General features: G+C 37.0%; 1 protein-coding gene across 3 annotated transcripts in view; it reads right to left on the bottom strand.

The window, feature by feature from the left end:
* Abcb4 (ATP binding cassette subfamily B member 4) overlaps window positions 1-21,065 on the bottom strand; it is a 66,772-nt gene extending 45,707 nt beyond the window's left edge. For all 3 annotated transcript variants that reach the window (XM_076860664.1, XM_076860656.1, XM_076860646.1), the window contains exons 1-8: window positions 20,986-21,065; window positions 18,280-18,334; window positions 15,320-15,470; window positions 8,895-8,952; window positions 7,610-7,801; window positions 6,112-6,283; window positions 4,977-5,101; window positions 2,161-2,332 (exon numbers count right to left, since the gene is read on the bottom strand). In XM_076860664.1, the coding sequence (XP_076716779.1) occupies window positions 2,161-2,332; window positions 4,977-5,101; window positions 6,112-6,283; window positions 7,610-7,801; window positions 8,895-8,952; window positions 15,320-15,470; window positions 18,280-18,334; window positions 20,986-21,065 (1,005 nt within the window). The remainder of the gene's footprint in view (window positions 1-2,160; window positions 2,333-4,976; window positions 5,102-6,111; window positions 6,284-7,609; window positions 7,802-8,894; window positions 8,953-15,319; window positions 15,471-18,279; window positions 18,335-20,985) is intronic.
* Window positions 21,066-22,468: the final 1,403 nt, after the last annotated feature.

The raw sequence follows: 22,468 nt of genomic DNA on the forward strand, positions 1-22,468 counted from the left end.
AGACATAACTGTATATCTTTATTGGGTATATTATAATAACTTGATACATACATGAGTAATCACCAAATCAGGGTAATAAGCACTTTTAACATCTCAATAAAAAGTTTAAAAATTAACATAAATGTTAGTAAAGAGGAAAATTCACATGATTAATATAGCATTCATTACCCGATGAGTTTCTCTAGCCCTCAACACACACACACACACACACACACACACACACACACAACTTTTTGGCTAACTTGCTGCTCTTCTCCTGAACATTTAAGTCAGAAAGATTTTTCAAGCCCATTTTGTTGATTCTGAAGCTAAAGTTACCAGAGAGAAACACTTCTCCATCATGGTATTATCCAGTCCTATGTGATTTTCTCTAATTATTCATGAAATTAGACAGGCTGTTCAATATGAAACCTGGTAGATTTTGGCCTATGGAATTTTCTTTAAAAACCACCACTACAGATGGATAGATGGATTGACTGATGGATGGGGAAGATTATTAATGTAAAAAGTAGCAGTTCACCCATTTATCAAGCACTAAATCATTCCTATGTTCACCAGTTAGCAATCCCCTTAGTTATTCTGCACTGTAATACAAAAAAATATTTCCCTTCATACTTTTTCATTAGGAAGATAAACTGATAGAGAAAAGCCCAGAATCTAGTTTCAGGAATCTAGATTAATAGCATAATTTAACTGAGAAGAACATAAATCAAGATAGATTATTCCTTTCTCTCTGGGCATGGCGAAATTTCCATGTATAGTTTGGCTTTTTTCAAAAGGCAGTAACATTCATGTACCTAGAATCCCAATCAGTCAAATATCTGTCCACAATCAGCAAAACAGACATGAAAGAAAAAAAATTCCCACCAAAACAGATGTTATGAAGTTAATGCAACAGAGCCCATCGTGCAGAACTCCCTCATGCTAGTGTGACTCAGCCATGTGGGGCTAGGGGAGATGTCATCGTCTCCATACTCCAAACAAGGAAACCCAGAAGACAAGCTCAACACAAAAAGTGAATGGCAAAGTCAGGATTCAAGCTCCCTTCTTCATAGAGCTTCAATAGTAAACACGGAAATGAAGAAAGGTGGTAAACCTCTCAACTAACTAACACCAGAGAGGAGAAGCAAGTGAGAAAAACTAGACTCAGATTCACGCATGCACACAACATAACAATATAATTTGTTAAGTATTGTTCCCCAGTATTTCCTCTTTCCCCACTCCCTGGCCCTGGTCCCTCTCCTCTGTTCTACTGGGTTCCCTTTTATTTTCATGAGATACCCCACCATCACCACACACACCTTTTTTTTTCCATTTTCTTCTATAGCTTCCACTTATGAGAGAAAACATATGGTTCTTGATTTTCTGAGTTTGGTTTATTTTGATTAACACAATGTTCTCAAGTCCCATCCATTTTCCTACAAGTGGCATAATTTTGTTCTTTATGGCTAAATGGCTACATATTGTTCTGATTGTCACTGTTACAGAAATATAGTCACAGAATATTGCTAGTTTATTAAAAAAAATTACAAAAAGGTATACATAATATGATTATAATTTGGAAAGAAAAAAGTGCATATATGTAGAAAATGATCTGGAAGATACACACCAAAAATTATCAAATATATATAGATGATTAGATTATAAATAATTTTAATTTTTTGAATTCTGTATTATAATCTTTAGTATAATTAATACATATTATTTTTATAATTATGAAATGAAAGGTATTTTCATATGGAAAAATGAACCAATACATCTTCAATTTCAGATAGTAGATGTTTTATTACTTTAATGTTCTCTTGTATATTGCTCTATTTATAACAATAATACTTTCTTATACATGAAATTCAATAACAGAATGAGGTTGACTCTAATAGATGTTTGTTTATTCATAAATTCATTACATTTTTATTACCTTTGTGTGTTGAATGTTTCTCAAATGATCTAACCATATGTTGTTGTTTTGTCCAACTCAGAATTATAACTTGTATGTTCCAGAAAGCCAGCACTGCTTACAGCACAGCAAAGATTAACCAAAAGATAAAAACCCTATAATCACGGCTCATCCTTCCCCAATGAAGAATGTGAAGGAAAAGAGAAGGTATATAGAGAAATAATATTTTCAGATTCATCATGAATATTAGGAAAATTACTTACTGTCATTGCATTTCCAATAGTATATTCTTTTGATATAACTAGAGTGGATCCATACCAGAAGGCCAGTGCATAGGATGCATATATTAACAGGAAGGCAATGCCCATGGAAATGTTTGCTGAGATAGCTTTTTTAATTCCAATTTTTTTGGCATTTTCTAAATATTTCTGATACCTACCAGAAAATGAGGGGGGAGATGTTACAGTAAGAATTAACAATTCATAATCTGAGCCATACTCACCTCCTGTATAGTCAGAGGTTTAAGGAACAAAGCTACCAAAGTAACAAACCCTTGGTGAGACCCAGTTTGCTGAGACATGACCCCATGAAGGATCAGCTCACACTAGAACAGAGCCAAGTCTGCTCCTTCCTAGCCTGGACCCATTTGCCTTGGTACCCATCAGGTCAACCAGTGTTCCTGGGGGTGTTCCAGAGTGAAGCGTCACTCCTGGGATATGAAGAACTTTTCACATTCACAGTCAACATTTCAAGTCAGGGTCAAGGTGGATGTAAAGAGAACAACCAACCAAGAATAGAGACAAAATGTAAATTGCATCCTAGATTCTAAAGTGGTTAGATTTTTCACTCAGGTCAATTTCTTTTCTCTAGAAAAAAGAAAGCATTCTCTTTATTGCTCTAGTGGGTAAGGGATAGAAATTTTACATTTTTTGACATAAAATTGGGCTTCTGGATTTGATTTTTTTAAAAATCAAGGTGATCTTCAACTGTCCAGCTAGGTTCAAGGTTATAAAGTGGTCACAATATGGGATACAGATTTTTTTTTTAAGTTTAGTTTCATCATCTGAAAAATAGAGTTAATGCCTACTTAGTAAGATAACAGTGAGGTAAATACATAATCATAAAAAATAGTATAGTACTTGGCATATAATTGGCAAAAGCTGCTAATTCTTATTCATATTACTATAATCATTAGAATTTCATTTCTTCCTAAATTTTGCTCATTCTATTACTCTCTTAATTTTGAATAATAATTAAAATTCATATTACTGGTTCTATAATTTGACATAAAGGTACAAATGTTTAGATTGATTCTGTTAAATTATGGTTTTTTTTTCTTACATCAAGTTAAATTAAGCCTGCTTTTCCACAGTAGATCCAGAGAGTGTGTAAAATTTAACTTGGGCTCCCTGAAATCTGAAAAGGTATCCAATGGATATACAATGAAGCTTCAGGGGGAAATATCATATGAATTTAGGATATTTCTCTTTTTAACAACAACAACAAACCAGCAACACCACCTTTTTTTTCTTGGTTCAACCAAATGAGACATGGGAATTAGCTTTTACAAAAAGTATTCTGCCACCAAAAATATTGTCTTTTTAAATAGTAAAAGTGCCCAACTCTTCAGAGTACTTTTTTCCATACTGGATGCCACATCAATTTAGCAGAGCTGCCTCTGTCGGGTGACAGCCAACATGCCACACCCAGAACTGTGAATACTTCTGCATGGCTGAGCCTCAAAGCATGTGCAGCAAGATTGACATCTGTCCCAGTGTGACACAGGGCTCAGGTGACAGTGGCAGACATACTGTAGTTACCTTCACTTAGGTGGCTTGCTTATCACGGCTAATGGAGCAGCACTGATTACACTGACATCCTGAGGTCCAACTGAGGGTTAGTGTGACCTGTGTGGACTATTGTGTACAGGAAGCAGCAGTGAGAGAGAAAAAAGGAAGAGGTTAGAGAACCAGGAACATGTTGATTTTGAAGAGGGATTAAGGAATAGAAAGGGAGAGGATGAAACAGAAGGATGGGGGCAGCTTTGCTTTTCAACATTAGAAAGCTTCCAGAGAATTTTTATTTCAAAGGGCCGTGAGTATAAGGAGTCCTACAACACAGAAAAAGAAGATTCTTCACACGGATTCATACTTTGTCTATATTAGGGGACTTTGTTCTTTAAAGGAAATATTAAATCATAAGTTATATTTAAATAAAGCACAATTCTTTTCCATGGATGCATACTCATCCCCAAACTCATCAAGATGTACACATGAAATATATACAGCTCTTTATATATCAATCAAATGTTTTATATACCAATCAAATGGGGGGGTTTTGTTGTTGTTTTTCGGTACTAAGGATTGAACTCAGGAGCACTCGACCACTGAGCCACATCCCCATCCCTATTTTGTATTTTATTTAGAGACAGAGTCTCACTGAGTTGCTTAGTGCCTCCCCATTGTTGAGACTGGTTTTGAACTCGTGATCCTCCTGCCTCAGCCACCCGAGCTGCTGGGATTACAGGCATGTGCCACTGATTTTTTTTTTTTTTTAAGCATTTACACAGGGCTATAGACAAGCCTTTGAGTTTGCTGGGCTTATTCTGGACCATTAAGACTGAAAGCCAGAGGCCAGGCTGGAAAGTTTCACCTTGTCTTTATGGAGGATTCATATAGCCCTACAGAGAATCCTGCACTATAAGTAGGAGGTCTATATCTTCTCAGGTTTTTCCTCTCCTACATTCCAGTTCAGAATCATCAAGGGAGAGAAAAAAGAATTTTGATAACTGCACCACAATATTATTGGTGTCCTTTGTAATTTCTACATATTCTGTTTTATGCATTTAAAAACAGTATTCCTGGAAGGGAGTCCATAGGCATCATCAGACTTCCTAAGGAGTCTGGAACATAAAAGAGTTGCCTGAATCAAAGTGCAGCCGACAGTACAGGGTGATTCTATTCTGGGGAGGGAGGGTTAATATCAGGAAAGACAAAGTAGCAAACACATACCACAAAAGAATGAGCAACAAAACGTAAAAGTGGGTTCTTTGAACTGGTGGACAAAGAACCTTCCTGACCTTTCCAGTTCTTTGTTCTGGCCCCCGAAAGCTATCACGGTCCTGATGGCCCCCAGAGCCTCTTCTGCCACGGCACCCGCTTTTGCATAGGCAGCTAGTTCTTTGTCACTAAACGCAGAGAGTATCTGAACAGAAGAGAAACAGTCATGATTTTTGTAGTGGGAGAAAAGTTAAAAGATAGTCTGGGTCACTCTTTACCTACTTTTTCTTCCAAAACCCTCTGCTTTACCAAACATCAAAGTCAAACAGCAAATGACACTTAGAGTACTAGATCCACTGGCTGCTTCTACCTCCTACAGAGGCTGGATCTGATTCAGCTGGCAGACTTCCCAAGAGAAGTCAGGAAAAGGAACCACACATCATTCTCTAAATAGTGTTTTTGGCAATAGTGTCAAATTCCACACCTACTCTATTTTTTCACTGTTAATTATAAGGTAAAATAAATTAAAACCTTATGCTTTCTCTTAAACATGTCATGATTTTTATCTACAAAGAGAATAATTTCAGACTTACTCCTGCGCAATCTACTGAGTAATAAGATGGCCAAACAAGATGTTTCAGGAGAAAAATAAAGGGAGAATCCAAATAGAGAGAACAAGTAGTTCACTAAGTAAATCATCAGCCCCAGAATGAACAAAAATTGCCAATAAACTTCTCAACTTTGAAGTGTTAGCTGAAGTAAAGCAGATTATATATATATATAAAATATATATATATAATATATATATATAAATTATCATAAGGCAAAACTGGCACAATGCAACATAACTGTCATGAGTAACAATTAAAAATAAATGGAACAAAAAATACCAACTTTATTTGAAGTCATGCAATAATTTGGAGGAATGTTATATTTAAAAGTGTTTCCTTAAATAGGGATATAACCATACATGTGTCAGAAGTTTAGCTAAAGAAATAATACAGCAGTGCTAAAAGCCTGTAATTGAGGTTAGAACTGTGACTTTTAAATGATATTAAAAGTTAATTTCCTTATCAAAGCTCTATATTCCAACATGCTTCTAGATGTGGTTTCTACTGACGTTTAACACCGATTTGTGTAAGTCCCAGCACTTGGGTAATAAAAACAACTGTATGTGTGGGTTAACACACATGAAAATGCCCAGGCTTCACAGACCTTTGCCCAAACAGCTGCAGAGAGTCCCAGGAGAGGGCTGATGGCCATTATCACAAGGGTGAGCTTCCATCCTCTGATGAACCCCACTATGAATCCTGCAAAAAACGTGGCTATTGCTTGAAAGAACATTCCAACCTTGTCACCAATTCCTTCACTGATTTTGGAGATGTCACTAAAAAAGATCACACCTAAGTGGTTACAGGCAGGAGGTCTTGGGTTAGAAAGGTGAAAAAGACATTTAACAAACACATAGATAAGTAAAACATGTTCATACTACTGTAAGCCTCTTTCAGAGTCTTAGCCTCTTGAATGATACTTTCCCCACCTAAATACTGCACAAAGGAAGAAATTCAGGATTAGTTCATGCTTCTAAGAAGTTAGTATTATTAAACTCCATACTATTAAATTGGTAATCCTATTAGAGATGCATTAACATTTGAACACATGAATCAATTTGTTTAAGAAGAGGACTTAGGAAGGGGATTGCAGCAGTAACAAGCAGTAGTCACAGGGAAATATTATTTCCTGTTACAAGTTGAACATCCTTAATCCAAAAACCCAAAATTTAAATGCCACAAAATCTGAAAATTTTGAGCATGATGATGGTACTCAAAATGTTTTAGAAATTAGGAACATTTCAGATTTCATATTTTTGGATTAAGGATGCTCAGCAGGTGAAGTCTAGGTAAATATTTCAAAATTTGAAATATTCCAAAATATGAAATGTTTCTTGTCCCAAGCATTTGAGATAAGGGGTATTCGACAGTATAGGGAATAACAGAGAAGAGCTCCTTGCTTCTGACAGTGACTCTATTCTCATATCAGTCAATGTGATCCTCTGAAAATTATCATGTTACTCCTCAGCCTGAAAACCTCTAGTGGCTGCCATTTCTCCGACTGAAAGCTAAAGCCCTTATTAAGGCCTATGACTCTAGATGCCTTGATATTCCCTCCTTTTTTTGACCTCAACTGCTCCTGATGCTCTTGCCAGAATTTCCATCAGGAAAAGTTTATCTTCTATCTCCCCCTGCTGGAATGTAAGCACCAAAAGGACAGAGATGTTTTCTTTATTCACTAATATACCCCAAGCCCCCAGAACACTGCTTAGCGTATAGTAGTCACTCAAATATATGTTGAAAAAGTGAAGAGTCAATACTTACTAAAACAAATTTCTTAGCGAATTAATGCAATCATTCATTTATCTACATGACCATCATTCCTGAAGGTCTAGCCCCTGTCAGGCCCTAAACTGCATGAGAAACACAGCTCAAATGTGCACTCATTTCTCAAGTCAACCTTTTAAAACAGTTGTGAAGAAGATTAATGGATATGGGAAAGATGCAGTGGGACAGGCTGTAGATGGTTCCAGGATTGACGATCAGATGATATATCTCCAGTTTATATCAATTACTTTATCTAGTGATTTGTTTCCACATAAGCCTTCCCCAGCAAATTTTCACAGTTAGTGTTTAATTGTTGATGAAAGTATAACACTTACTCTGTTAATCGTGTGTTGAGTTCAGCGGTGTCATTGACGTCAAACCAGCCTATCTCCTGACGTAGGATAGCATGAAAAAACTTTTGCCTAATTTTTTTAATCTGTCGGCCAGCTGCCAAAGTCCAGAATGAAACTTGGATATAGGCAGCAACAAGAACTCCAGCACCTAATCCTGAATAGTAATATGCATATCTGGAAAATAATTAGAAAGATTCTTTTGAATACTGTCCTTTATTCATTTCTTTCCAGAGAAATTTCAGAATTGAAAATTAAGCAGTTTACTAAACTAACCATGAAGACCGTATAAGACATTATAATAAATCCTTAAATTTCCTCTTTCTCTTAAATTACAAGATGAGGAACTTCATGATGGCAAGTCTGTTTACTTAAACTATTATCCAGTTAAAACAAATGAATCATTGTGGTTAACTGCAAAAACAAATGGTGCTAATGATTCATTTTAAATTATTGATAATTTGTAAATACCATTTAACTCCTCTTTCATAATTGTATCCTAGGCTTGCATATTATATTATACTGAAAAAGTTCTAGCATATTTACATATTGCAAATACAGAAATAAACAGAGCAAGTGAAATGATACTTAGTGTGGTTTTCCATATCATTTACACAAATAACCAAAAAGCATCTCTTCTTTTTTGACAAAAATATTCTTTAAAATAATAGGGCAGAACATCATGAATTCAAATTAATTTGGAGTAGATGCTTAACCAAGTAAGTAGAAAGTTAGTATATTTAAAAAACAATAGATATGTTTCAACACTCTCAATTTTTAATCTAATTATACAAGTTGTTTCCAGATAGAAGCTTTTCAGGCCTGCTTTAGCATATAGATCACATTTTATTCAGCAAAATCAGTTGATATGAGTCATAGAAATATTATGTTACAGGCTTTGGAGATTTTTATTGAGAAGACTGAAAGAGTGGGAAAATGCCATAAATGACACTGTTGGATCAAATGGCCAAATTGAAATACAAATAGTAGATTAGAGAAAGTATTATATGAATATTAAATTTACTGATGCTTATAACTCTACTGTAGTTATATAAGAGAATATCCTTATTCTTGGGTACCATGGTGAAGTAAAGGGCCATGATGGATGTAACTTAGTTGATACTGGGGACTGAGGCATAAATGATAGTAACAAGTGGATCTGGTAAAGAGTACAGATATTCTTTGTGTATTCTTACAACTCTATAGTTTTAAATTATTTTCAAGTGAAGCATTAAAAGTAGTATACCATATGTATGTATACATAAATTACCTCGTCATTTCTTCTTCTAGAATTCTGCCTGGATTTATCAGTGACAATGAAAAATTCACTAAATGAAAACAAAACAAAAAATTTAAAAAACATTTTTTAGAAGTTAAATGATTAAAAGGCACTGATAGATTTTAAAAATCTATTAAGAATATAAATTTATAAACCATATATAAAAGATGCTACAGTTAAGTTGCTCTAATAAAGTCTCTCTCTCTCTCTCTCTCTCTCTCTCTCTCTCTCTCTCCTCTCTCTCATTCTTCTTCACCTCTTCACACTCAAGTGTACTTTTCACTTCACTCAGGTACACAGCCCTGGGGTTTATGTTCAGTACATCAGGTGCCCAGATCGGGAGATAAGCCCTCCAGGGTTCTTGCCATCCTAGGGGTCTTGACCTTTGGTAAGCAGCTTCCTTGGTAAGATAGCCTAGAGGGGCTGATGAAGGACAGGAGGCCAGGGGGCACAATTATACACATGGCAGAAGAGGCCAAAAGAAATGGTTAAAATTGAAACAAAATGTAAGGGGCACTTTTTCTTTTGTTTGTTTCTTGGTGGCTCAAAGTACTTTATAAGTACTTGATTCTATAAATTTTATTTTTATATCTTTGCTTTTCCTTTTACATGCTTCCTTATGACGTATGTAAGAGAAAGGTTGAATTACATCCAAAAAAAATTAAAGATAGAAGATACCTGAATTACTCTAAGATAAGACAGCGATAGCTGGCAATTGCTCAAGTTCTACACTCTATGTCTTCTTTCCTAGCCGTACTGTCTTTTGGTATTTTTTAACCAGTATTAATCGAAAGGAAATTATTATCTATTAATTTGAGCTCATTTGATAAAAAATGAGTCTCAGTGCCTTTCCTGGTTTGCCTATTTTAATAACAGCTAACATTTCTTGAATGCTTATTGGACATCAGGCATTGTTTTGAGTGTCTTATGTGCATCAATTCATTTAATTTTTCACAACAATTTCATGAGGTGGGAATATTTGATAAGTCCACACTTTACAGAAGAGGAAACTGAGCAGAGAGAAGTGAAGTAACTTTTCCAAAGCCACACAACTAGCAAGTTGCAGAGTTGAATCTAGCCTAGGCAATTTGATCTATGCTCTAACACTATGCTATACTGTTTGACAAGTGAGGTGATGACTTACTTTCACTTAAGAAAACACAGAGTGAAAAAAAATAAAAAGGAAAAAGCCTGTATCTATTGTATTCATGACATAATAGGACAAATCAAAACCACACCATTGGGGAAATGCGCAAGTAGGCACTTCTCCTTTACCCTGGAGACAAAGTCATCTTTTTTTGTTCCTTTAACATGTGTAAATAGCCTAGGAGTCATGTCTTCTTGGTGATGTGTATCTCCCTTATTTTTTTTTCAAAGAAAGATAAGTTTTTAGTTAGTTTAAAACTTAAACTATCATCAGTATTAATCGCCAGCTAGTGGTCCAGATTGTACCATAATTTTTCCTACTGATGTGAAATGTTTCTGGTTAGCTCTTGATCAGTTATCAGATCCTTGAGGAATCCTTCTCTAGTTTATTTCTCTTCTTATCAGTTTAGTTTGGTTCTGTGTGCCCATATCTTCCTGAGCTCTTAGCTATGGGAAATAAGAACTGGGTTTGGAATTACAGGCAGAGAAGCTATTCTACAGTTATCGTTATCATTTGTAGAAATCATTGTTGGGTTTTTCCTCTCCGAACTTAATTAAGATTTTTTTCCTCCAATATCTACTTCAAACTTTTTAATTCTCTATGTAAGAATATCATATTCCAAGTTGACTCTCCCTCCTAGGAAATAAGAATCTATCAACATTCTAGATTTGACCTACTCCTTTCTCAAGAGTCCTAGGCCAAGAATGGCAATCTAACTTGGGGTTAATAACTAGAGCAACCTCATATCCCCCAGGAAGCCCAGAGTATTGGTGTTTAGAGATAAGCAAGACAAATGTATATTGGTGGGTACTCTAAAGAGTCAAGGATTCTATGGGGCTGGGGTTGTGGTTCAGTGATAGAGTGCTCGCCTATCACATGTGAGGCACTGGGTTTGATCTTCAGAACCACATTAAAATAAAGGTATTGTGTCTAACTACAACTAAAAAAATATTAAGAAAAAAAAGTCAAAGGTTCTATATATGAAAAGAGCCTGAACCTGTATTGTCAGATGCCACCTAAGATGCTTCAGTCCCATAAACAATCCCCAAGCGGTTAACTGTTCTTGACATCATTGAGAACCTTGGAAAAATAAAGATGTGCCAGGCCAGGCACAATGGCATATGCCTGTGGCTCAGGAGGGTGAGGCAGGATGATCATAAGCTCAAAGCCAGCCTCAGCAAAAGCAAGGCGATAAGCAACTCAGTGAAACCCTGTCTCTAAATAAAACACAAAATAGGTTTAGAATGTCGCTCAGTGGTTGAGTGCCTCTGAGTTCAATCCCAGTACCCCCAAAAAGAAAAAAGAAATAAAGATGCCCAGGCTCTACCCAAGCCCAATTAAACCAGAATCTCTGGCTGAGCTCAGAGGATAGTATGCTTTAAAAGCACCCCAGTTTATTCTAATATGACAAAATGGAAAATTCCCACACCAGAGTACCTGAATGCCTCCCATAACAAGGAAATGGGGGAAACTGTTGAAATTACCTATCCATTTTAGAGAGCTCCCTTAAAATCCATCCATATGGTACATGAAGAATAAAATCCTAGTTTGATTGTTTCATTACCAAGTTTTCAGCTAGTTTCCCCAATATTTACTGATCATTTATGCTCCAGATACTTTACACAAGTCACCTTATTTAATTCTATCAGAAAGTCATTAACTTCAAGGATGAGAATAATAAGGATTGTAGAGGTTAAGCAACTCGCCCACTGTCACACAGTGAGTTACATTATGAGTTCTGAATAATAAGTGAATACATTAGGCATTAGGGAAGCAGAGTCCTCCTTGTCACATTTGAGCATCAAAGTAAACCAATGCTTGTCTATCTTGATTCTGACTAGGACTTCTTTAATTGTATAGAACTATTCAGCAGCAAAAAAAAAAAAAAAAAAAAAAATAGAGCTGGGGTTTGTTCAGGCATCTTTGGCGCTATGGACAGTTAATTAAAGTAACTTGGAGCTCAAACATGACCTTTCTCCCTCAGCTGGAAATTGATGCAAGGATATGCAGGGTGCATTTCCCCACAGGATTTTCTAGATTATTGTAGTCACATAGTCTTGGCATCAAAGGTATCAAGTTCTTGACTCTGCAGATGTACTGTTTTCTATGACTCTGTTCTTAGGTTTTGGATGCAAAATGTTTTGTGCATAGTTTCTCAACAACTGAATCATTGTGAGGGAACAACCCTGTCATGGAGTAGCTCTTATTCTGTTGACAAGGATGGGCTTGTTCACAGTAAGTCATTGTCAGATCCTCTTGTAATTTAAACCTTTTCCTTTTCTAACATTCCCTTCACATTTGGCTTCCATTAAGTCTAGTTGTCCAAGAATCCAACAACTATAGACTCTAAATAAACTTTATTCCTATTTGATGAGCTAGGGCCTCTGCAAAATACCCTATCTGCTCCCACCTCCCGTGCTGTTTTCTAACCTCTGCAACTCCAAACATACCAACGAACACTCTGAATTTAGACTGAGTAGACTTTAAAGACATCTCCTGCAAAGAGATCCAAGAATAATAGTTTTACAAACTACCAAAGAATGGGTATTAGAAACTCATCATATTTGTGGGACTTTCCATTCCAATTCCTCCAAGACAGCCTAGTGACCAGATGGCTACAGAGCATGGAGGTTCATAAACTAGAGTGTGTATCTGGAGGCTGCTGAGACAAAGTTGGAAACTCTCATGAGTTTATCACTCCAGCAATCACTTACTCACGCAGTTCCCTGGAAAGACCTTGAAGTTGCCCCTGGGCATACCACCTAATACCTGCCTGTCATGTCCAGCTTCAAAGCCATTTGATTGCAAAACAAGCAAACTGCTCCAAATAAACAAGTTGTGGAATTCTTCTTGTGTTAGTAAAAACAAAAAACAGGACTAAGAAAATTGGTCCAAAAGCAAACTGATCTGTGATAATTGAGTTGAACTGTTTTAATCTAATTTTTTTAAAAAAATTTAATTGGGATAAAATATGCATCACATAATATTTACCATCTTAACTGTTTTTTAAGTGTGCAGTTCAGTAATATTAAGCATATTCACATTGTTGTGCAACCAATCTCCTGAAGTTTTCATCTTGCAAAACTAATGGGAAATTTTATGCCTATTAAACAAGAGCTTCCCATTTCTCCCTCCCCCAGCCCCTGCAATCACCATTCTGCTTTCCATTTCTTCTACAACTCTTACCACTCTAGACATCCCATAGAAATGGAATCATATGATATTTGCCTTTTTTCTGACTGGCATATTTTACTTAACATAAAGTCCTCAAGGTTCACTCATGTTGTAGCACATGTCAGAATTTCCTTCCTTTTTTAAGGTAAATGATATCACCTTATTTGCATATACCACATTTTATTTATCCACTCATCCATTAAACAGATTTTTTGAAACTCTGAGTAGAATCAAATTTTTGATTAATAGTTGTGTTTCATTATTGGCATCCCTCTGATATATGTGTATGTGGGTGTGTATATATATATGTATAATATATATACACACAAATACATACCTATGTACAAATTAATATGTAATAGATCTAGGTCTTCTAAAAGAAAAAGACACATAAAAAGAAAACATAAAATTTCTACTTCTCTCACTTCCTTAAAGACTTTTTACAGTCTGGGCCCTGCACATGCTAGACAAGCACTGTACCATGCAGATCCAACCCCAGTCATCCTTTAAGACTTTTAAAACTATCCTTTCCTACTCCAACTTCATTTTCACAGTATTTGTGTTAAGGTTTTTGTCACTGGTCAAGCCTAAGAAATCTATTTATAACTTTCCCATTTTTTCCCATGGGTAAAATACACATGGTCATAATCATGGTTGGGAAGATAGAAAGAGCTGGGTTTTAATTGTATCCTGAAAAACTCACCAATGGTGAACTATGGACAAGTTATTTGTCCCCTCCAAGCCTTTGTTTCTTCATATATCAGAGAATAATATTATCTACTGTGTAAGACTGTTCTTAGGATGGTTGCGTGAAATACTATATGTAAGGTAATTGGTGTAGGACATAGCACATAGTAAATGCAAAGAAAAAACACTGTTTTTGTTGTTGCTGTTATAAAGAGATTCTTTTAAGAGATTATAATATTTGAGAATAAAGAAACTGGTTTTGTAGGAGCTTGCTTTAACTACTCAAAAGACAACTGGATTTCTAAAAGGTATAAATATATGTAAACATATCCTACTATATTAATAATCAAGCAGTTGTATTCTCTTACATAATTATACTCATGCCTTACAATTGCAACTAAACATCATTCTTAATCAGTGAACAATAAGAATTCTTATGGAATAATATCTAAATGTTGAAGTACATTTTTCTCAGTTATCTTTGCTAAAATACAAAAGCTGTCTTTCATACATACATACATACATATACATATGTATTTATATTTATTTATTTTAATTCTACTATCTGTCTGTCAGTAAAGCTTTACTTGGTCTTCTACAGCTTAGGGGCCTCAAGGTTGCTTGGAGGAACAGCCATCAGGCTTGGTAGAAACCATGGAAATCTTCCTTTCAACATTGAATTTGAAGATTATGAAAATAAGCATAAGTTCTGGATCCCTACTCCAACAGTGTTGGCAGGCCCCCTTTTATAAATGATGTTAATTCACAGATTAACTTTTCAGTAACTATAGTCATTTGGGTGAGTTCCTTTGGATTCACACTGAATCCATTTTCTCTTTAATGAAGTGTCATATCCAATTCTGGTTGATCCAAAAAAAACTGTACACAGGAAATGGGTGTAATTTTTTAAAGAGAGGTGGGCAAGAGAAAAAAAATTAAAACAGGAAACATAAGTACAAGCTGAGAATAACTAAGAAGTACTGTTATGCTAATGATGTATTTTGTAACTTATCAGTAATCACTGATGGAATGGACATCACATAGATATATTTTATTATATTCTACCATCCTTGAGTAGAATGACTCTTCTATTTATTGACATGTAAATCTTCCTGTGTGTTGCCTTACTTAGTATTAAAGTCAAACAGCACATATACATTTTTTGAAATTTAATTGAGCACTTGAGAGATTTTCTAGGAATTTTACAACTCCTTTGGTAATATCTGGTGTCATCCAGATGTCTAAATCTTTAAACAAGTAGATGATGAATATTATAATAAATTCTGAATCTCTCACCCAGTTAAAGAATTACTACACATTGAAAAAAAAAGGAGAGAGAGAGAGAGAGAGAGAGAGAGAGAGAGAGAGAGAGAACGCACATGCGCGCAAGCGAGCACAAAACACTTACCTGGAAAGGAGAAGTTTCCATTGGTATTAACAAATCTATCAGTCATTTCTCCAAACACTATCATCATGAGGGGAAGACCTGATCCATGAGCTATGGCCATGATGGTTCCCCAAAACATCAACAATTTATCCTGCCAATCAGAGTATCTAAACTAAAAAATAAAAAGAAAGAAAACAATGCTTATCTTGTTAAATTCTTATCTTATTAATTTCTCTTTTTCCACAATTTTTTGCCCTTTGGATTTTCATTTAAAAAAGAGAACGGCAATCCAAATCATTAAGAGACTATACTTCCATTTCTATTGCTTAGTCTCTATGTTTTGCATCTTTCCTCTCTTTTTATGCTTTTTATACTTTTTTATTGGGTGTGCTGCAAACTGTTCATGATTCTTTTTATTTTATACTCAGTGAAGAAATCAATCTAATTCTGTTTAATCAGTATGTGATTTAGGTACATGATTATAACGTAATCAGAAGATATAGGTTTGGTTGCATTAATAATATTGTTTGATCTCCCAGAGCCTCTGAGGTTATAAATTAAACCAGCAAGGGACAGACATTAAGTTGACACACATTAACATTAAGTTGACACATTAAGTTGACATCCTTAAGACAGTATTCAGAATCTTTGAGAGAGAGAATTAAAAATAGACAGCAATTAGACCCTCCAAGTTTGAGGACTAGATCCCTTTAAAAGATTAATTCAGCTCAGTAGTCAAATGTTCTAACACATTTAATGGAAAGCCTATCTGTGGACTTCAGGAAAGTGGTGCTGATGGAGAGGATGCCCATGTAGAATCTTGAAGGATAGGCAACTGCGGAATGTGGCAGAAGTAGGGGATGTTTAGGCTTAAAACAGCAAGATGACTGGAGTCTACAGGAGTGTTTAAGTAACTCTCAGCAGGGAATTCCTGAAGATCATATTGTAAGGCTTGGGAGAGGATATTAGAGATAAAAAGGCCTGCCGGGCTATGCAAAGATCTTGGACTTAGTATTATCTACAGAGAGGAGGGATGACACCAATTGTCACAGTGAATTTCACAACCCCAAAGAGCTAACTGCACATCAGTGTCATAACACTTTGTTTCTTTCTGTCTTTTTAATTCTCTCCATTCTCATCTTTTCTCAATATTTTTGATGGACCTCTCTATGATTCTTTGCTCTTTTTTCCTCCTCTGCCTTCCAAACTACATCTTCTTTCACTTCCATTTCTATAGCTTAGTCTCTATTTTTTGCATCTTTTCTCTCTTTTTATACTTTCATTCACCAACCTTTTGGAGAAAAAGAACAGTTATTGACAGAGTGGGTAATGAGTCAGGATGGTAGATTAGAATCTGAGGGCTAAAGTTGAGTCAGGCTGGATCAATAACTAGGTGAATCTGAGGTTGGAAGCACATGGTTGGGATTGGGTGTGTTGCAAACTGTTCTCAAAGAGTTCCAGAAGTTCAGTTAGGGTCCGGAGTTGGGGGTCAAATTCCATCATCAACACACAGGACAAGAAAGAGTACTGAAAGAGACATAGGTCAGAAGCCAGGTGGAGCTCAGAATGAAACCAAAGGAGCAAGCAAAATCATGAGCAAAAGAATAAATAAGAACCTAGTCCATTAAAAGAAAGAAAGAGCAAGTGGGAGAGGTTTTCTAAAATTGCTACAAAAGGGACTACTGTCCCCAGGGTTAGTAGTTCCTGGCAAAAGAAAATAGATCTGTCAGTTTCAATTCAAAGAACAGGCTCAGGTTGACAGGTAGTGTTTTATTTTGTGGGCATTATGTGACACTGAGGAATGTTTTAATGCTTTTCATGTTGATTGAATTAAAATTAACAGTTTTAAGCTTAAGTTCAAAATTGGGCGAATTTCACAGCAATATCCTAAGTAAACCTAAATTTGTTTTTAGCTATTTTTTTTAACAAAACAACAATTTTTCTTAAACTTTTTCAGGACAAAAAAATATCTATTCAGTGGCAGAATAAAGAGCAAATTTAAATTCAATTTAACTAAGTCTTCTAAACTCAAATGATATTTTCTGTTTCTACTCTAAAGTGTGGAGCATTTTCTTTGCTACAGGAGACAGATTTAAAACCTGCATATTAAAACCAAGTTTTGTTTTCTCCAAAGCACTAAATTACAATTTTTTACTCTCACTGAATCTTTTAAAGCAACAACAAAGAATAAGCAAGAAGACAATGAATAGGGGCTTTGTGGTGACATGAGAAATGTGTGGATATTTTGATGTCTTTTTATCCATTTACTTACTAAGTTGGAGGCTTCTACTGACAAGCTGTTTAATTCTAACATCTTTGCTATCAAATAAAGGCTGTCAGTTTGAAACACATCCTATTTACCAATGGCAGGCAAACACTTTCTTGGACTGCCTCTCTGAGACATATTACAAATGAAAAACAGATTAGATTTCTTCCAAAAATATGTTGGCTGCCTTGCACCAGCAGAAAACACACACACACACACACACACACACACAGGTCTTAATTAGAATCCCTACTAGGTGTCCTATATTTAACCACTTTTCCTGGAAGTAAATGTGGATAAAAATTTCTTAATTATTATTAAAATTTCTGTAGTTTACAATTACCCTTCATATAAGCAAGCTTATCTCTAACTATATTTTGGTGGTAGGGGTGAGTTGGTGTGAAGCAAAGCAAAGATGCATTTTCCTGAAATTGGTAAGTTTTTATGGTGCTATTAATACACTTCCTATTTTTAATTTCCCTGTACACTATTTATCTCTGCCCTGTGTCATAGCCAGTCTGCCCTTCTCTCCTTTATTATCCATCTTGGGAGTGTGGGCCATTGCCATATAAACCAACATAAGACAGCACAGGTACAGCAGAGATCTATCACTGCTTATAGACAATCTTAAAGTACTTGCCCTGCAGCTCCTAATTCATGACCCCAAATATGAATGAAAGGTAGGATTATTCCAATCTAATATTTCACAGCTTACCAATGTTAATGGTCCAATCAAATTCACTTTCTTCATTTTTTGTGTGTCTTGGTTGCTGTAAAAAATATAATTGTTTGAACTAAAAATGGTTATGAAATATTTTACAGTCAATTGAGCATAAATATTAGTAGTTATGATGTTAAATTATAGTATTTTCAAATATAAAAGAGTGATGTCCACAATTGTCAACAAACAGTTAAACAAACCCTGTAAGGCAGCCGCCAAGTGCAAAGGTAACTGTCCAAGGTACTACAAGGACATAGGGATAAAGAGAAATAGTTGTCTATGTTACAGAGCCTACAACAGAGGGAAGAATATGTTAATAATATCTGCCAAATCAATTTTTCTCCTAAACAAAGCACATGTTGATCTAAAAATAATAAAGACCATTCTCTTAGAAGTTTTCAGAGAGTGGTGTCAAGAAGTCCTATTCATTCTACATTTAAAATACAGCTAGAATTTAATAATTTCTCCCCATTTTTCTTGCTATCCCCTGTAGACCAGCCTCCCACTTAGTTACTCCACCTTCAATATGCCTGCTTCAGTCTGCCTCAACTAGTAACATTATTTAAAAATTCATATCATCATATCCTGTTACGTTTCTGCTCAAAAACTTACAATGGATCCCATTTTTCTCAGATTAGAAATCAAAATCCTTATGTTGGCCTCATGCCGTTTCCTTGTTACCTTTCTGACCACACCTCTCCCTGCCACTCCAGCCTCTCTGCTGCTACATGAACACTCCAAACATGTTCCCATCTCAGGGACTTTGCATTGTCAGTTACCCTGCCATGAAGGCTCTCCCTTCAGATACTCACACAGCTCTTTCCTCTCATTTCTTTCCAGTCTTTGCTCAAATATGGCCTTCAAAATAAGACCTGGACTAGGGTTTAGCTCAGTGGTAGGGCACTTACCTGGCATGTGCAAGGTCCTGGGTTTAATCCCCAGCACATCACAAACATATTTTTAAAATACTCAAAATAAGTTCTACCTGACAATTCTACTTAAAATTGCAAAGTACTTCTTCTTTGTGCTCCTAATTTTCTTAATATTTATTAATAATTTTTCAAAGTATTAATTAATTCTAACATTAGCTGGAGTTTTTTTTAACCTGAAACATTTCTCTAGATGGGTGATAAAATTTTATTCATAAGACTTGATCCCAAATTATGTATTTATGATATTTACTGCTATCACTGGATGGAGCATCTGCCACTAAATATATTCAAAAGAATGTCAGGAGCCCGTTGGCAGCATGACTGGGAAAAGCATACAACTAACCCTCACTTTGCTCTAGATAACTGAAGTGTCCTTACCTTCCTTTGAATGTATAAGCTTTAGTCTGCTTTTATAAAAAGTAATACCAGTAATATTTCATAACCTCAGAACCTTAACTTATTCTTAACTTTATGCATTTCTCATTTGAGTGGTTTCCTTCTTTCTAAGAGAAAGCTATAAGCCTCTCTGCTGAGGATTTCCCTGGGTTCCAGAGTATTCTCACACCTTTTGCAGGAAGAGCTCCTTTTTGCACTCATCAAATGTTCAACCAGTGCAATACATAAATAGCCTTCTTCATGAAAATACCATCTATTAATAGATTCACAGTCATTCCAAGCCTAAATTGCCAGATGATAGAAACCTCATTTTTCTACTAGAAGTAATACTATCTACCTATTTTTCCAATTCTATATGGCAAAAACTAAAATTTCTGTGAATAAATACCATAGTACTTAGAAGGAACAGAGCAGTCACTCTCCAAACAAGTTAATAGACCAAAGTAATGCTTCAGTTTAAGTATCAGATAGGCATGTTTTCAGTTAGCTAATCAGGCCCCTTGCAGCTTGAGGACCAACTACAGCACCTGATAAATTTGTTCTTCTGGGTGATAACTCCATGACCCAGGTCAATTAGTTCTGAGTGGCCTGGTGTGAACTAAGAGACTGCAGCAGCCTCATAAACTATTTGAGGCTAAAGATGAAAATGATTCACTGTTCCCACAGTGAAAGAGGAAACAGAAACACAACATTGACCGGATCTTCTTTCCCTATCAAAGCCTGTAAAGTGCGCCTAATAAGGGGCTGGGGAACCAACCCAGATGGAGTTGGAGAAAGACCCACAAGCAATGGAAGTGTTGAGGTTTTCCTTTGCACTTGAACAAAAAACTGATTTGGAAGCACAAGGTTACTGAAGAATAAGGCTGCTCAAGTTTACCCTCCCCATCTCACCTCCCAGAAAGAAGAAGTACTGAAAAAGCCTAGGATGGGAGGAGGGGGAGGAATGAGACAAGGAGGAAGAGAAATAACAGGGAAGAAATTTTGCTTCAATCCCCTTATTCAAAAAGCACAACTGTCAACAGCAGATGTCTGATGCTCTAGAAGCATGAATATGAGACATAATGAAAGCTATCTGTAAAAGTTTAAGAATTAAGTAACACAAAAAATGCTATGCGCCACCAATATTCATCGAATCACCCTGGCACAGAGGAAGACAACTCTTCTTTCTGAGCCTGTTCCAAAAGGAGCCTCAGTGACATTCCCGAGGCCACTTGAAACTTCTGCTTCAAGGTCAGAACCTCAGACAAAACCTTCCAAAGAAGCCTCCTCAAAGGCCAAAGGCATCAACCACTTTTCTCAACTACTTTCTAGGACTGAATTTGCCCTGTTGATTCACATGTAACGGAAAAGCCGGTGGCCACTGGTGATGTACCTGCTGCTGCCCAATTCAAAGTCGCCCTCCACTGTCCTGGGGCGCCGAGCTGTTCCGTTTCTTGCTGCCTCAAGATCCATCTCAGCCTGGGAAGAAACCACAGCCTCAGGTCCAAGTGCACCCGGCCCAGCTCTGAGGGGACCACCAGCCTCCTCGCGACCCCAGGCGGGAGGCCCCTGAGCGGGAGCACGGGTCTGGGCCGGAGGCTCCAGGTGGAAGTCCCACTGCACCGCCCGCGCCCACAGTCCCCATTATCTCCCTCCTCCTTCACCTGGGATCTCGCGCGTTTCTGGCAGAGCCGCGGAGCGTGCGGGCTCTGGGGACCCGGGACCTGGACTTTGCTCGTCGCGGCTTCGTCCCCGCCCCCCACACGCGTCCTGCCCCAGCGACGCCTCCCGCTACCGCGGGGGCGAGGGCCCGGGCCCGCAGGAGCAGCTCCGGCCGCCCGCCGGGCTCGTTTCGCCGGCCAGGAGAGTGCGAGGGGCCCAGCGCGCCGGGCCACCGCTGCCGCCCACCTGGGCTAGCCGCCAGCCCCGGCCCGGCCGCACCAGCTGCGGCCGATAAGCCAGCGCGTTCCGCTGAGAACCTTGCCCAGCAGTCCACCCAAGCCCCTGCAAGAGACTGTCACTCTCTTAGCACTCGGCTTTTTTTTTTTCTTTTTTTCTTTAAACCCACGTGGGGACAGTTTCCAGACTCTCAGCCATCATAAAGCGCGAGAACGCAGAGAGAGCGCACTGGGCTCAATTTCCACTTCTGCATCCCTAGTTCTGATAGTGGCACCAAACTCAAAACCAACTCCAGGGATGGTGAGAGGTAATCAAAACAGGACAGGAAATGTCACATTACGCTCTTTAATGAAATGGAACATAGTGTTCCCTTAGTACTTGAGACATGGAATTTAAGGGCTGGAAAGGACTTAGGTGATCGAGTAATTAAAAACCCATGTTCTTTACATTTGAAGAAACAGATGCAAGGGTGTTTAAGTCCTGCCTGATACCGCATCAGTAAACCGGAGTCCCAGTACCGTGCCCTGGCTCTCTGCGTTAATCTTAGACTTCTCCCTATACTAAATTATCTCTACACCAAGCTCCTATATGAACGTGGTTTCTTATTTCTTCTGATTAATCTCCCTATTCTTCCCCAAAGGAAATTTAAAACAGGGAGCAAAGGGCATCATGGCTTTGAAGCCAGTGAGTTTCAAACTCCAAACTTCACATCTTATTAATTATGTGATTTTGGACACTACTCATTTCCTTAGGCCTCAGTTTCCTTATATGTAAAATGAGGAATAATCTGTCCCTTACCAGATTATTATGAGCAATAAATGAGTTAAGAATAAACTAATTAGAAATAAATGAATTAAGTACTAGGTAAAAGTGCTGTACCTAAAACATGATACTAGTTCAAAAAATAGGACTTTCCTTTCTCCTAATCAGACAGCTGGATTTACTACTGGTTCTTGCTCTTATTATGTCTTATTAAG

The sequence above is a fragment of the Callospermophilus lateralis genome, chromosome 1, assembly GCF_048772815.1.
Source record: "Callospermophilus lateralis isolate mCalLat2 chromosome 1, mCalLat2.hap1, whole genome shotgun sequence".
Classification (NCBI taxonomy): Eukaryota; Metazoa; Chordata; class Mammalia; order Rodentia; family Sciuridae; genus Callospermophilus; species Callospermophilus lateralis.